General features: G+C 40.9%; 1 protein-coding gene across 2 annotated transcripts in view; it reads right to left on the bottom strand.

Annotated features, from left to right (window-relative positions):
* The window catches only part of LRGUK (leucine rich repeats and guanylate kinase domain containing), a 105701-nt gene that overhangs the window by 3663 nt on the left and 89305 nt on the right, over positions 1-12733 (bottom strand). Inside the window, exons 17-19 of one of the 2 annotated variants that reach the window (XM_044246592.1) lie at positions 9894-9982; positions 7744-7854; positions 1161-1312 (exon numbers count right to left, since the gene is read on the bottom strand). In XM_044246592.1, the coding sequence (XP_044102527.1) occupies positions 1161-1312; positions 7744-7854; positions 9894-9982 (352 nt within the window). Of the gene's footprint in view, positions 1-1160; positions 1313-7743; positions 7855-9893; positions 9983-12733 lie in introns of those variants that run through there. The other variant, XM_044246593.1, reaches the window with a different exon arrangement.

Below are 12733 nucleotides of genomic sequence, written 5' to 3'. Positions count from 1 at the left end.
GGCCCCTGATTGGCAGGTCATAGTCTTGAATGAGTTTCTAGAACACTTCCCACAACCTGTGAGGTGACAAGAAAGTATCTACTTCAGAATCTGGGATGACTTCCTGGAACCCTGGTCTTGGGACTCTAATCCTTACTGTCTGTTTTCACTCTCACAAATAATAAAATCCTAGAAAATACTTTCTCTCAGGCTTCATCTGTCCTGAAGGTAAGTACAGCTAAAGAGTCCCTGCCCTTGAGTTGGCTAGAAGCTGCCTGTTTAGGAACCCTGCCTTCTGGACATGCCAACTGCTGTGTCTTCTTGTCCCTGGCAAACTAACACATCTTTATTCTCTTTCTGGTTTCCCCACTCACCTGAGCAAGGGTGTCCTCATGTCCCCTCTGGGCTCGGGCAGAACTTCGCCACCAGCCCAGGCTACAAATGGTGTCTCCCTGCTAGCCTGCAGGTCCTACAGAGTCCTCCAAGTTACTCATTATTTTATCCATTGCTCACAAAGCCCCATCTTCTAGCCCAACACCAGGTTACTTTCTCCCTTTCTCACTTCACCTCCAGCCCTTCAGTCTCGCCAACCCTGTTCAAGGTCTTTACTCGCAGTCATGTGTGAACACCACTAGCTACTATGCCCAGAGACAAAAATGCAATGCCCACCTTGTCGGGGCCTGGATATATGCATTCACCTGTGTGTTGAGAAGCAAGGGGCATGAAGGGGGTGACCTGGCTAGGCTGGGCCAGTTCCTTTTAAATCTAAAACCAGCGGGATTCTGCCAGACTCCCAGAGCAGAAGATGGGCCAGCAACCTAAAACCTTCCAGGCTTCTCTTCAACCTCACTGAATGGAGCCCAAGTCATCTAAGACCCCTACAGAGAGCACATGCCCTTGACCCCAAAAGATCCCTGCAGGCAGAGCAGCTCAGTGGGCCAAACAGCAACCTATTCTAAGTCCACTCTAAGTGGCCTAAGTATGTGACCTTGGGCACATTCCCGACCTTGCTGAACTTTGTTTTTCATCTCTGAGCAATGGGAGACCAAAAAACCCCACCCTACCTCAGAGGAGAGGGATGACTTAAATACTCATTTCATTTTTAAAAAATCAGAAGCAGTGGGAAATAGATACAGTGATGTTACTATGCATATGAGACCTGCACGGAAGAGGACACATACCTTTTAGGGCCTGATCAGCCTCGCCATCACTTACTGCTGATCCTGGGCGAGAATAACTGCTGCCCTCTGGAGGCTGAGAAGACATTTCTTTCGACCATGGATAAGCTTGAAATATTGTAGAGTAGTTCTTGAGAAGGTGGGAATCCTTGCCACTGAAAAATGAAAAGTGAAGGATACCGTTGGGATGAAAAGCTCCCAGCGTCATACAGTGGAAGCCTGTGACCGCACTGGGGCCCCTCTCCAGAGCCCCGTCCGTGGTGTGTGCACGGCTCTGCTGAGCCCAGGCATTCAGCGCGGTCTGTGGCAGGAGCTACACGGCAGCGGGCAGAGTAAAAGCTGTACATAGGGGCGAAAACCTCTCCTCCAACTGACAAAGCAAAGCAAAGCGCCGTGATGGGTACTGGATGGAGCACACACAAGTTGACGAAGTCACGGGTACTAATTCCGAGCACTTCAGAACCAAATGCAACTTACAGATGGCGTTCCTGCTATTTAAGGACAGATGACAAGCAAGCGTCTTAGGAGGTCACACACCGGGCATACCTAATGCGGCTTTTGGGGACTGGGATCTTGGTCCTCCTTTAGGATGAGGTTGGGTTGTGATTAGCGTGCCCAATACCCCTGTGTTTGGCCCAGTGCACTTCCTGCCATCAGGTTACTCTCCTTTGGCATTCACCTGCATCTTGGCTTCCAAGGGTGGTGGGAGGTGGGGGGGGGTGTCTCCATGGACGGCAGAGGAGGGTTCATCCTGAAGGGCACCGTGAAGTAAGTGAGCTTTGTTGCTTTGCTCACAGCAAGATTAAACATTATTTCTTAATTTTTAGGTGCATTTATTTATTATTTAGCTTTTCTCCTGTCATTTATAAACATTTACCTTTGGAGGATCTAACTTCCTGTTTGCCCTATCAGTTTTATGAACTCTTCATTATTTTTATTTTTTATTTTTTTATGAACTCTTTATATATTGAATATTGACTCATTTGTTACATTTTACATAGTCTGCTGTTTTTCCTTTTACATTTGTTTTGGACCTAGAGAAACTTAAGGTGTTTACATGGTCAAAATGTACTCCTCTTTCCCTCTGTGAGTTTTCTTATTTCTCCAAAAAAAATTTCACTAATGTTTTAAGCAACTCATTACAGTTGACCCTTGAACCATGTGAGGGAGGGGATTAGGGGCCCTGACCCTCCCTGCAGCCAAAAAGCCACATGTAACTTTTGACTACACAAAAATTTAACTACTCACAGCTTATTGTTGACGGGAAGCCTTACCGATAACATAAACAATTGATGGACACATATCTTGTATATGTATTAGATACTGTATTCTTACTCTTACAATAAAGGAACATAGAGTAAAGGCTATTAAGAAAATCAAAAGGAAGAGAAAATGCATTTGTGGTACATTAGTGTCCTGTTCTGTAAATAACCCGCAAATAAATGGACCCGTGCAGCTCCAACCTGTGTTGTTCAAAGGTTAACGGTCTATACATATAATGAAAACCAAGTTCTATTATACAGAAGGGCTCATAATTTAAAAGCAGCAAGCCAAGTCCTACCTCTCCCAATACCACTTTCACTCTCCTGAGAGCTAACCATTATTTATTTATTTATTTGACAGAAAGAGAAAGAGAGAGATCACAAGCTGGCAGAGAGGCAGGCAGAGAGAGAGGGGTAAGCAGGCTCCCCGCCAAGCAGAGAGCTTGATGCGGGGCTCGATCCCAGGACCTTGAAATCATGACCCGAGCCGTAGACAGAGGCCCAACCCACTGAGACACCCAGGCGCCCCAGAACTAACCATTTTTAACCATGTCTGTTTTCAGATATTCTGACAATAATTTTGTTTGTAAATAATACATTACTTCTCTTGACTTACCAGTTTTAAAACAATCTTTGGTAGACATGGCTATCTGCTATAATCAGAAAGGATTCAGCTCACTTAATACCACTCCCCCTATTTTTTCTCCCCCAAAGAACTCTGCCACCATTTTCAGTTCCTCCCTCTGTCAGACCTACATGGTCATGGACTGTATTTCAATCCCGCCTTTCTGTTCCGCCAACAGCAGATGATGCGTGTTGACTTTCTACCTCTACCTCCTCAACTTTGTCATTAGAGCTCTACTTTTCACTGCCAGTGTTCATTATAGTAAGTTTTGTCATCAGAGTGTTGTCTTTTCATGATTTAGCCAAAGATTAATTTAAGATGTTGAAAATTAGGAGGTAATTGTTTACTGCAGAGCCTGGAGGTCGGCTGCGATTACAGGTTCGCTGTAGTTTCAATGCAATGGCTACTATCTCAGCAGAGAAGTACATTTCTGGGCTCAAATGTCAAATTCAGGCTGACCTCCACTTATCCACACTCCACATTTAACTTAAGTTCATATCTTTGCAGTAGCAAAGGCTGAAGCAAATTGGGTCTACTCTGGATAAAGCCTGTCATTTAATGAGGGTGTCTCGGTCTACCAAGCTGATATTATGACTGAGCAGAGTGAAAAGGGTAGAAGCAAGTTTTAATGAGGTGTCCCCCGGAGTTCAAGGCCCCATTACAAGGAAACACAGTCCAATTAGCTATTTGGGCTTACCCTTGACCCAAGAGGAAATGTAGGGTGTGATGTAGGCATCTGAGGGGGCACATCCAATATGAGGGCACTCATGCTGTCTGTGTTATGTCTGAATGGCAAGCAGAGACTGCAGTACTTGGGTCATAGTCCGTGGCTGGAATCCAAAATCAGCTCTCCTGAAAAGCTCCCACACTGGGCATGGACACCTGCCTTCTGCTCAACCTATTAACTACAGCTAGGGCTTGATGGCACCAACACTTTCAGGCAGAGGTAGTCCAGGATGGAGCCATCTCCCTGCAGCTAGGGTTCTGCTTAGAATATTTGAGGACTTGTAGGGGAGCAGCTAGGAGGCTCAGTCGGTCAAGCATCTGCCTTCAGCTCAGGTCATGATCCCAGGGTTCTGGGATCGAGCCCTGCGTCGGGTTTCCCGCTCAGCAAGGAGTCTGCTTCTCCCTCCGCCTCTCCCTCTCCCCTCCCCTGCTTGTGCTTTCTCTCTCTCTCAAATAAATAAAATCTTAAAAAAAAAAAAAAAAAGAAGTGTTGAGTACTTATTATCAACAGGTAGAAAAACTGAATTGCTTGTTGGATCGTTGGAAGGAGGGGATCCCTCTTACCAGGTTGGACTGAGTACTTGGGTTTGTCTTTTTTTGTTAGACAACAGTTTTTGGAATCCCTTCACAGTATACTAGCCTGTTTCAGAATGAATACTGTGATCCTAGAAGATATTGTTTTCCAACCTCTTGCCCCCACATAAGGTAACTGAGCTAAGAACCACTTCCTAAAAAAGTGAGACCAATAACTCCAACTTCTGGATTTCTCTGTGACTGAATAGCTCTTTCCTCTTGCAGTGGGCAAGTGACTTTAGTAACTTTGCTTGGGAGCTTCTCTCCAGAAGTATACTAGACTGAATCTTGTTCTGCTCAATAGAATGTTAGATGCATTTATGTGTTAGGGGCTAGATCTTCTATTCTAAACTATAGCACCATAAAGCTTTATTCCTTCTTTTAGTAAAAACCCACAATAAACCATAGATCTTATGGCCAACCTGTAAAGTAATACCAACATAGTATGTTAAAGAGAGCTCTGAAGGAAAATAGCAAGAAAAAAAAATGCCACTGGATTTTTAATACCTACCGTATTAGTTTGTTAGGGTTGGTGTAACAAAGTACTGTGAACTGAGTGGCTGAAATTTAGTGTCTCAGAGTCCTGGAGTCTACAAGTTCAAGATCAAGGTGTCAGCAGGGTTGGTTCCTTCAGAAGGCTGTGGCAGAGGAGCTATCCTAGGCCCTTCCTCTAGCTTCTGGGGTTGGCTGGCAATCTGGTGCTCCCTGGCTTCTACATCACGCCAAGCCCTCTTCTGATGCACATGCCTCGGTCCAAATTTCCCCTTTTTATGTGGACACGAATCGTATTGGTTTAGGGGTCTACCTTACTGCCTTATTCCAGTATGACCTTATCTTAACTAATTACATCTTCAACAACCTTATCTTCAAATAAGGTCACACTCTGAGGGGACAGGACTCCAGCATGTGAATTTGGTAGGGGGTAGGTTGGGGAGGGGGTGCACAACTCAACCCATAGCACATGTTCTGGTCTCTTATTTTTGAAAAAGTGTAGGTCCTCATTTAAAACAGACACCCCAAGGGGCACCTGGGTGGCTCAGTGGGTTAAGCTGCTGCCTTCGGCTCAGGTCATGATCCCAGGGTCCTGGGATTGAGCCCCACATGGGGTTCTTTGCTCAGCAGGGAGCCTGCTTCCTCCTCTCTCTCTGCCTGCCTTTCTGCCTGCTTGTGATCTCTCTCTGCCAAATAAATAAATAAAATCTTTAAAAAAAAATTTAAAAAAATAAAACAGACACCCCAAAAAAGTGGGGGGGGATCACAGAGCAAGGTCTTTCAACAATTATTTCTTCCTTTTTATCAAAGAAAATATTACATGAAAATGCTTGGAGAGACTGATGTAAAAAATTGGTGGAGTTGAAAGACACACATGTGTTACCACCAGCGAATGGTCAGACTTGAGGGTAGGTCTGAGCCATCCTTTTCACCATGGGGCCAGATGAGGTATAAGCCCAGTATGGCCTGTTCAAAGCATTCTTTTTCTCTGTTATGGTCTGAATATGTCCACACTTTTCCTTCAATTAATACTAATTAGAATACTAACTAGAATACTAGGGTCTCCAGTAGCTAGTGAAATGTGTAGGCTTGAAGGAACCACTTAGAAGGGATGGTTATTTTTCATCATCAAGGTTAAGGGAGGAAATCCAAGTGTTACAGCAATAAAACTCAGAAATAAAGGAAAACGTTCCTCATTTTTTAAACTGTCCTTATCAAGACACAGGCTCTTAAAAACTATCCCTTTGCTGGGGCAGACTTTAAAAAAATAACTTTTTAAAGTTATGTTAATACTTCAAAAATACTTCACCACTGAAAATATGGGAGAACAAAGAAATAAAAAATGGTCATAATCTCATCACTACAAGATAATAACTAATAATATTTTGGTGTATTTTCAGTATTTTTTTCTGTACATACACATGAATACTTTTAGACCTAATTACATTGGCTATACATGTGTATCTCAATTTCCACACTTATTATATTACAGGCATTGGTTCGTCTTTAATGCTTTATAATTTTAACATTTGTTTTAACACGTAGAGTGATATAAGGAACTTAACTGTATCTAAAAGAATTTTTTCCATTTATTAAATATTTCAGCAAGTCATCATGGATTCTAAATAGTTTTTTTAGGATATAAAAATTAAGTATAAATTCTAAATTGAAAATTTGAGTAATAAAGTGAGGTTCCTATTTTCAGAAAGTTAGTAAGAACCTGACAAGACCTTAATTATAGCATTTAAAAATTTTCAATTTAGAAATTACAAAAAATGATAAAGAAGAAAATATAAAGAACTGTATTTCTAGAAAAATCTCCCCTGCTAATATTCTACTGCATTGCATTCCAGTCCTACTTCTCGTCTGTTATATTGCCATGTGTTCAGATAGTGCAGAAACTCTGCCAAACCCAAGTGACCCTTTCTGAAAAATTCTCTACTTGGTTCTCTCTCACTGGTCTGGCCACAGATAATCTGATAAACGATGGGGGCTTGATACAGGTGCAACCAATCCACAGACCACGCTGCTTCCTATGAGGGCTCTGGCTGCAGATCTCTATTCAAGAGTGGCACACCTAGTAGACAGTGATTGACCCAACCAGCCAGATCTTTTCTTGGGAAGTTTGGATTCAAGACCTATGTATGGAGATAAGGTCAACTGTAGAAGAACACACAGCGCAAGCAGAAACCAAATGTAGCAGATTGCCTATAAAGGCCAAGCACTAAAATCAGTGGTAGAGTGTCAGCTGTGGTCTGTATACGGTCTTCAGCTTAACGCACACTCAGCTTTTGAACCACCTTTTGACATAGTAAGCACTGGAACCCTGAAATGTCCTTTTGTGTATTGGACACCAGCTGGTAAACATTTAGAAACACAGCACTATGTTAATCAGAGATGTTAATTGCAAATTACAAACACCAACTCTGGCTCATTTCAATACCTAAAAAGGAGTGACTGAAAAGCTATTGTGTCATTTATAAACTAATGAAAAACTGAAGGATCAGACCTAAAAACTGGGTAGGAATCAAGGTAAGCTAGGTGCCAAGAACAGAGCCAGGTCTCAATATGGGAAGAGATCAGTAGATCATCATCACAGCTTGCACTCCACAATGGATTCTGGGTCCTCCACTACCGGTGTCTGGATGGATCTCTACCTGCTCCTGCATCTTTGTGTCCTCCCCACTCCCACATTCAAAATCCCAGAGAGAAGCTTTTAACTGGATGGACCCAGGATATATGCTTATGTCCTCCCCAGAGGGCCAGGATCTACTCCCTTCAAATTCCATGGTGGAAGGTGGGGTCCTGCTCCCCAGTTTCAGTATTTCTCTGAAGCATAGGGAGGAGTGCCACGATCTTCACTAATCAGCACAAAATAACTGATTTTATTGCATAAAACTCAACTCACCTCCTCTCAGAATACGGTCCAATGGGAGCTTTACAAAGCTCAAAATTTTTCTGCAGTTCTGAAGCTGTAAAATAATGTAGACCATTGGTAACAGGTGCTGGCACTGGACCCCTGAAATCAGAAAAAAAAGAAAAAAAGAAAAGAATTTTGTAATGATACAAAGCATAGACACACATAATACCTAAATACTGACTGATATATCCACATAAATGTAAATACCTGTAAGATATATTTGGAATAATGTAATACATCCACTCAAACATTTACTCCAGACTTGTCTTAAAACACTAGCATTAGTACATTCTAATTTGTAGACTAAGGGAATTTATGTTGTTTTAAATCTTCCTTATCTGTGAAGTCACCAATATTGGCAAATCATCTCTGTACTGATTAGTATGTATTTTATGTATTCCATTATAAACCCTTGTCCATTTGTTACATGAGTCCAACAATTTATCAACCGCTATAAAAACTGAAATAGATGTTTTCAAATTTTGTTCCTAATCCAATGCTTTGAAATGATACCAGAATAAAGTATTTCTAAAAATTCCAATATTATACTCTCCACTGAACTCCAGTGTAAAATATTCTTTTTTCAACTCTACTAGCCTGTTTTCCCAGAGTGACTTGGAAGAATCATTAACCGTTTTTTAGTGAAAAAATCCTGTTGCTATTCACCTCAGACTTGCTAAATAGAGTTGCTGTGTGCAAAGTAGCCCAATTGCATATAAATGCATGCAAATTTGAATCGGCTCTCTGTCCTGGTATGCCCCATTTGGAGCTCATATTTAAAATTGCTTCGGTCCTCTGTCCCTGGCGTTTTAATAAGCTTGGCCCTGCTGCTGATCGGAGGTCACACAGACCCTAGCTTTGCTGCTCTAGAAGATACTGTCTATCTCCTTCCTAGCCCTTCAGTGGATCTCTGTGTAAGCCACACAGCCTATCTTTTGAATCAGACTATCCAAAGATAGCTTATCAATATGGAGAAAATTCATCACACTTTTTGGATATGGAACAAATAGACAAAACTTGGTTTCCTTTATATTGGTTGAAGATTTTTAACAGGTTAAAACTACAGACAATAAAAATTGAAATTGAAAAAAACTTAAGTGGTTTCTTTATTCTGCTTCCTTGAATCTCTGCATTCTAAAAAAGCTTTTTAAAATGCATAATTAAGGTCTTGTCATGTTCTTGCTAACTTTCTGAAAACAGGGACTTCACTTTATTACTCAGATTTTCTAAAATGTGGCACAGGACAGAGAATTCAGAATATCAAAGCCTGTAACGTTAATGAGAAAATAAAATGCAAACATTCTGTAGCTATCCTGTGACCTACTTATTCATTCTGAGTAAATATTAAAGCCTAAATGTGCCTCTTGATATATAATGATAGTAAAGTAATTATTATAGCCACTAACATCAGGAAGCCTTTACTATGCGGAAGGAACTAAGTAAAACCCTTCATATTAAGAATAGAGAATTCACAGATTAATAAAGATACGATGATTCCCACTCTCATGGAATTTACAGTTTAATATGGAAAGGAGGCATTAAACAAATGACTTTGCACATAATAAATTACTATTGTTTTGAGAGTCATGACAGACAAGAGCAAGAAAATGAACACGATATAATGAACTTTCAGTCATGAACAGCCTTGGTGAAGGCTGATATATATTCAAATTCCACCAGAAATACCATTCCTTATAGTCTTCAAAGAGTGCAAAGAGGGTGACTGGGTGGCTCAGTGGGTTAAAGCCTCTGCCTTCAGCTCGGGTCATGATCCCAGGGTTCTGGGATCGAGCCCTGAGTTGGGCTCTCTGCTCAGCGGGATCCCCCTCTCTCTCTCCCTGCCTCTCTGCCTACCTGTGATCTCTGTCATATAAATAAATAACATCTAAAAAAAAAAAAAAGTGGGAAAAAAAAAGGAAAAAAAAGCCACAAGTTTTTAATAGCGATGAGCACATTATGTCTTTTTAAAATACATATAAATGAAAGGAAAATACAACTTCTAGAACTAGGTTTACTACTGAATCACTGGGTCCACTTTAGTACAGAGGCCTCTGTTATGTTGATGATTTAAAATTCATTTGGTATATTTGGATCAATCTAAAGATGCTCCGGTATAAGTAAATGTGATATATCGCTACCTTTGAAACAGGAGTGTGTGATGAGGAGATATCTTTCCCATCAGGGCCTGCCGGGCTGTCTCATATTGTCTCTCTATAGAATCTCTTTCCTAGGCAAGGAATATGATCAGAAAATTATATTGATGTCAAAAATACGTCAGACGGCGAAAGTAGCTATAATCACTATCTTCTTCTAGAGATTGTCAAATATGTGGAAAGAAAAAGGGGGGAAAGGCCTAAAAAAAACAACTATTGGTTCAGTGGAAAGAACAAAAACTTTATAAATGAAATATTTTTATGAAGACCACAATTTATCAACTTTATTTGACATCTAAACAATAATGTGACAATTCCTTATTCATGTTTATATATTTTTTTATCTTTCCAATGAGATCATCTCTTATTATTGTCTTTTTGTCATCCCAGATCTTTGCACACAGAATAGTCAAGTTATTGATTATATCCAACAGTATTTCAGTACAACCCTGAAATATCTCCCCCATGTCACCAGCACTTCGCCATCACTATATACTTAGTAAACATTTGAGGGGGATACAGAGACATAAAAGACACAATCATCACCTTCAAAAGGTTTTTAATCTGGTGGCAAAAGGGGATTTAAAAAGACAGAGAAAAAACCAAGATAGCACATGCTGTTTTATAAATAGTAAAATGTATATCTGTACATGGATTATGTAATGGAGTGTGATCTGTTTAGAAACTGTCCAAGTGCTGGATTTCCTCACTTTAAGCAAAGCTGACATATAAAATTCTCAATTTACAGAAAAGATAAATCAGCAAGTGCTTATTTGTTTTACATAAAAGACTCATTTATAAAGGGATTTGTAATAACATTTATTTAAACAGCAATCTTTGCTTGCAGTAACTGAATCTGAAATAAAACTCTCTGATTTTAATGTCACTACCAGACTCATCTGTAAGTTGATATTTAGTTAAAATCACATAAGAAACGACAACAAACAAGTATGCCAAGAAAAATAAACGCCAAAGCTACGGTTGTGAGCTTGCAACTCCTGGCTAACCGCTTGTTTTAGCCTTGGAGGTTAGCACAGTTTTAAGTGGTTGTGTGTGTTTTAGGGGAATTTTTCAAGAATTAACTTTTAAGGGTTAGGTTGATGTGATTCTAAAGGCATTTTTGCATTACAGAAACTAATCTGCAGTAATGGTTCTACTCTGTGGTGATGCCAGGGTTGGTGCAGTGAAAACCCCTGGGAAACAAGTCGCACCCCAGAGACCAGAAGACCCTTTGGTTACTCCTGTGTTCCCCTGTACACAGCACACACACCTGAGCATGAAGAGGGAGCTTAATCTGTATCTTTAATGTACAACCGTATAAATTTGGGGACATAATATGAAGTGTGAATAATGTCAAGCATTCTCTGTGATCTGAAATAGAATTTGCTGTCGATGGTTGCTAGCTTAAGAAATTCTGGGTCAGGCTTTTGAAATTGTTTCTTAGACACCATGACATATGACAGCTAACAACGAAACTCTCAGGTGTCTATCTGGTCACCATAGGCTCTCGGGTGTCTATCTGGTCACCAAGACCATATAACGGTGTCCCTGACCATTAGTTCTGTGATTCTGTCTTAAGCAGGACAAGAAGAAAATAGCATTCGACTGGATGGATGGGGTTTGCAATGGGACAAGAGAGGAGGAAAGAAACTCTATGTAAATTTCACTACTTAAAACTATCTGTTTAAATAACTCCATAAATACACCTAAATGATTTCATATTACTACAAAATTACTATATATTGACGAACTCCACCATCCCACTCTCAGGTTAACTTGTTATTCTTGTTCCTCAGTTTCTCCAAAACAGTACACATATTTTCTATTGTGATTTTACTTGATACCATCTTCATTTTTTTCTATATTGATCCTTGATTTCAATTACATCATGCCTGGGAGGATGACAGTAATAGTGGAAGCACGGTCTGGATCTTTCAGAATTCTCACACAAAAATAGAGCAAGCAAATGGCCAAATAAAAAACATACCAAAACATTGACAAGAATACTAGATGAAGAGATACCCCTCAAACCCTAAATCCCCTCAAACCCCAAATCAGAAGAGAAATCTCCCTCAAACCCCAAAATACAGATGATCTTAGTGACACCACCACATGGCACCAGTGTCTATGTGAGAGAAAGGCAAAGGAAGCAACAGGGGGACTAAAAGACCCTAGTATTCACTAGGAAGAAAAACAGCACAAATGGGCACCACTGCTGGAATCCAAGGGGTGCTTCTTCCTACCTTAATAGTGGGTAAGAATAAGGGGTTCACAGTAAGTTCTGAAGCAGCTGGATCAATTGTGATTTCTTGAATCTGACTCACTGTGGCTCTCTTCTAAGACAGGGCCCCGCACTAAAGAAATGCTAATGGGAGTGGAATCAAAATTAATTAGGTGGGGCACCTGGGTGGCTCAGTGGGTTAAGCCTCTGCCTTGGGCTCAGGTCATGAGGGGCTCTGCTTGGCGGGGAGCCTGCTTCCCCCTCTCTCTCTGCCTGCCTCTCTGCCTACTTGTGATCTCTGTCTGTCAAATAAATAAAATAAAAATCTTTAAAAAATGGCTCCCTCTCTCTACCCCCCCACTTAAAAAAAATTAATTAGGACAGTCAACAGAGAAAAAGAGAAAGTCTAGACCAAAGTGGTAGAGGGGAACAGAGCCCAAAAACGCCCAACAAAAACTGAAACCCTCAAAAGAAAACTGCTATAGGGGTGCCTGGGTGGCTCAGTGGGTTAAAGCCTCTGCCTTCGGCTCAGGTCATGATGCCAGGGTCCTGGAATCAAGCCCTGCATCGGGTTCTCTGCTCAGCAGGGAGCCTGCTTCCCTTC

Source organism: Neovison vison, chromosome 4 (assembly GCF_020171115.1).
Source record: "Neovison vison isolate M4711 chromosome 4, ASM_NN_V1, whole genome shotgun sequence".
NCBI lineage: Eukaryota > Metazoa > Chordata > Mammalia > Carnivora > Mustelidae > Neogale > Neogale vison.
Note: the sequence above shows the minus strand (reverse complement) of the source record. Positions and strands in the feature narration are given on the sequence as shown.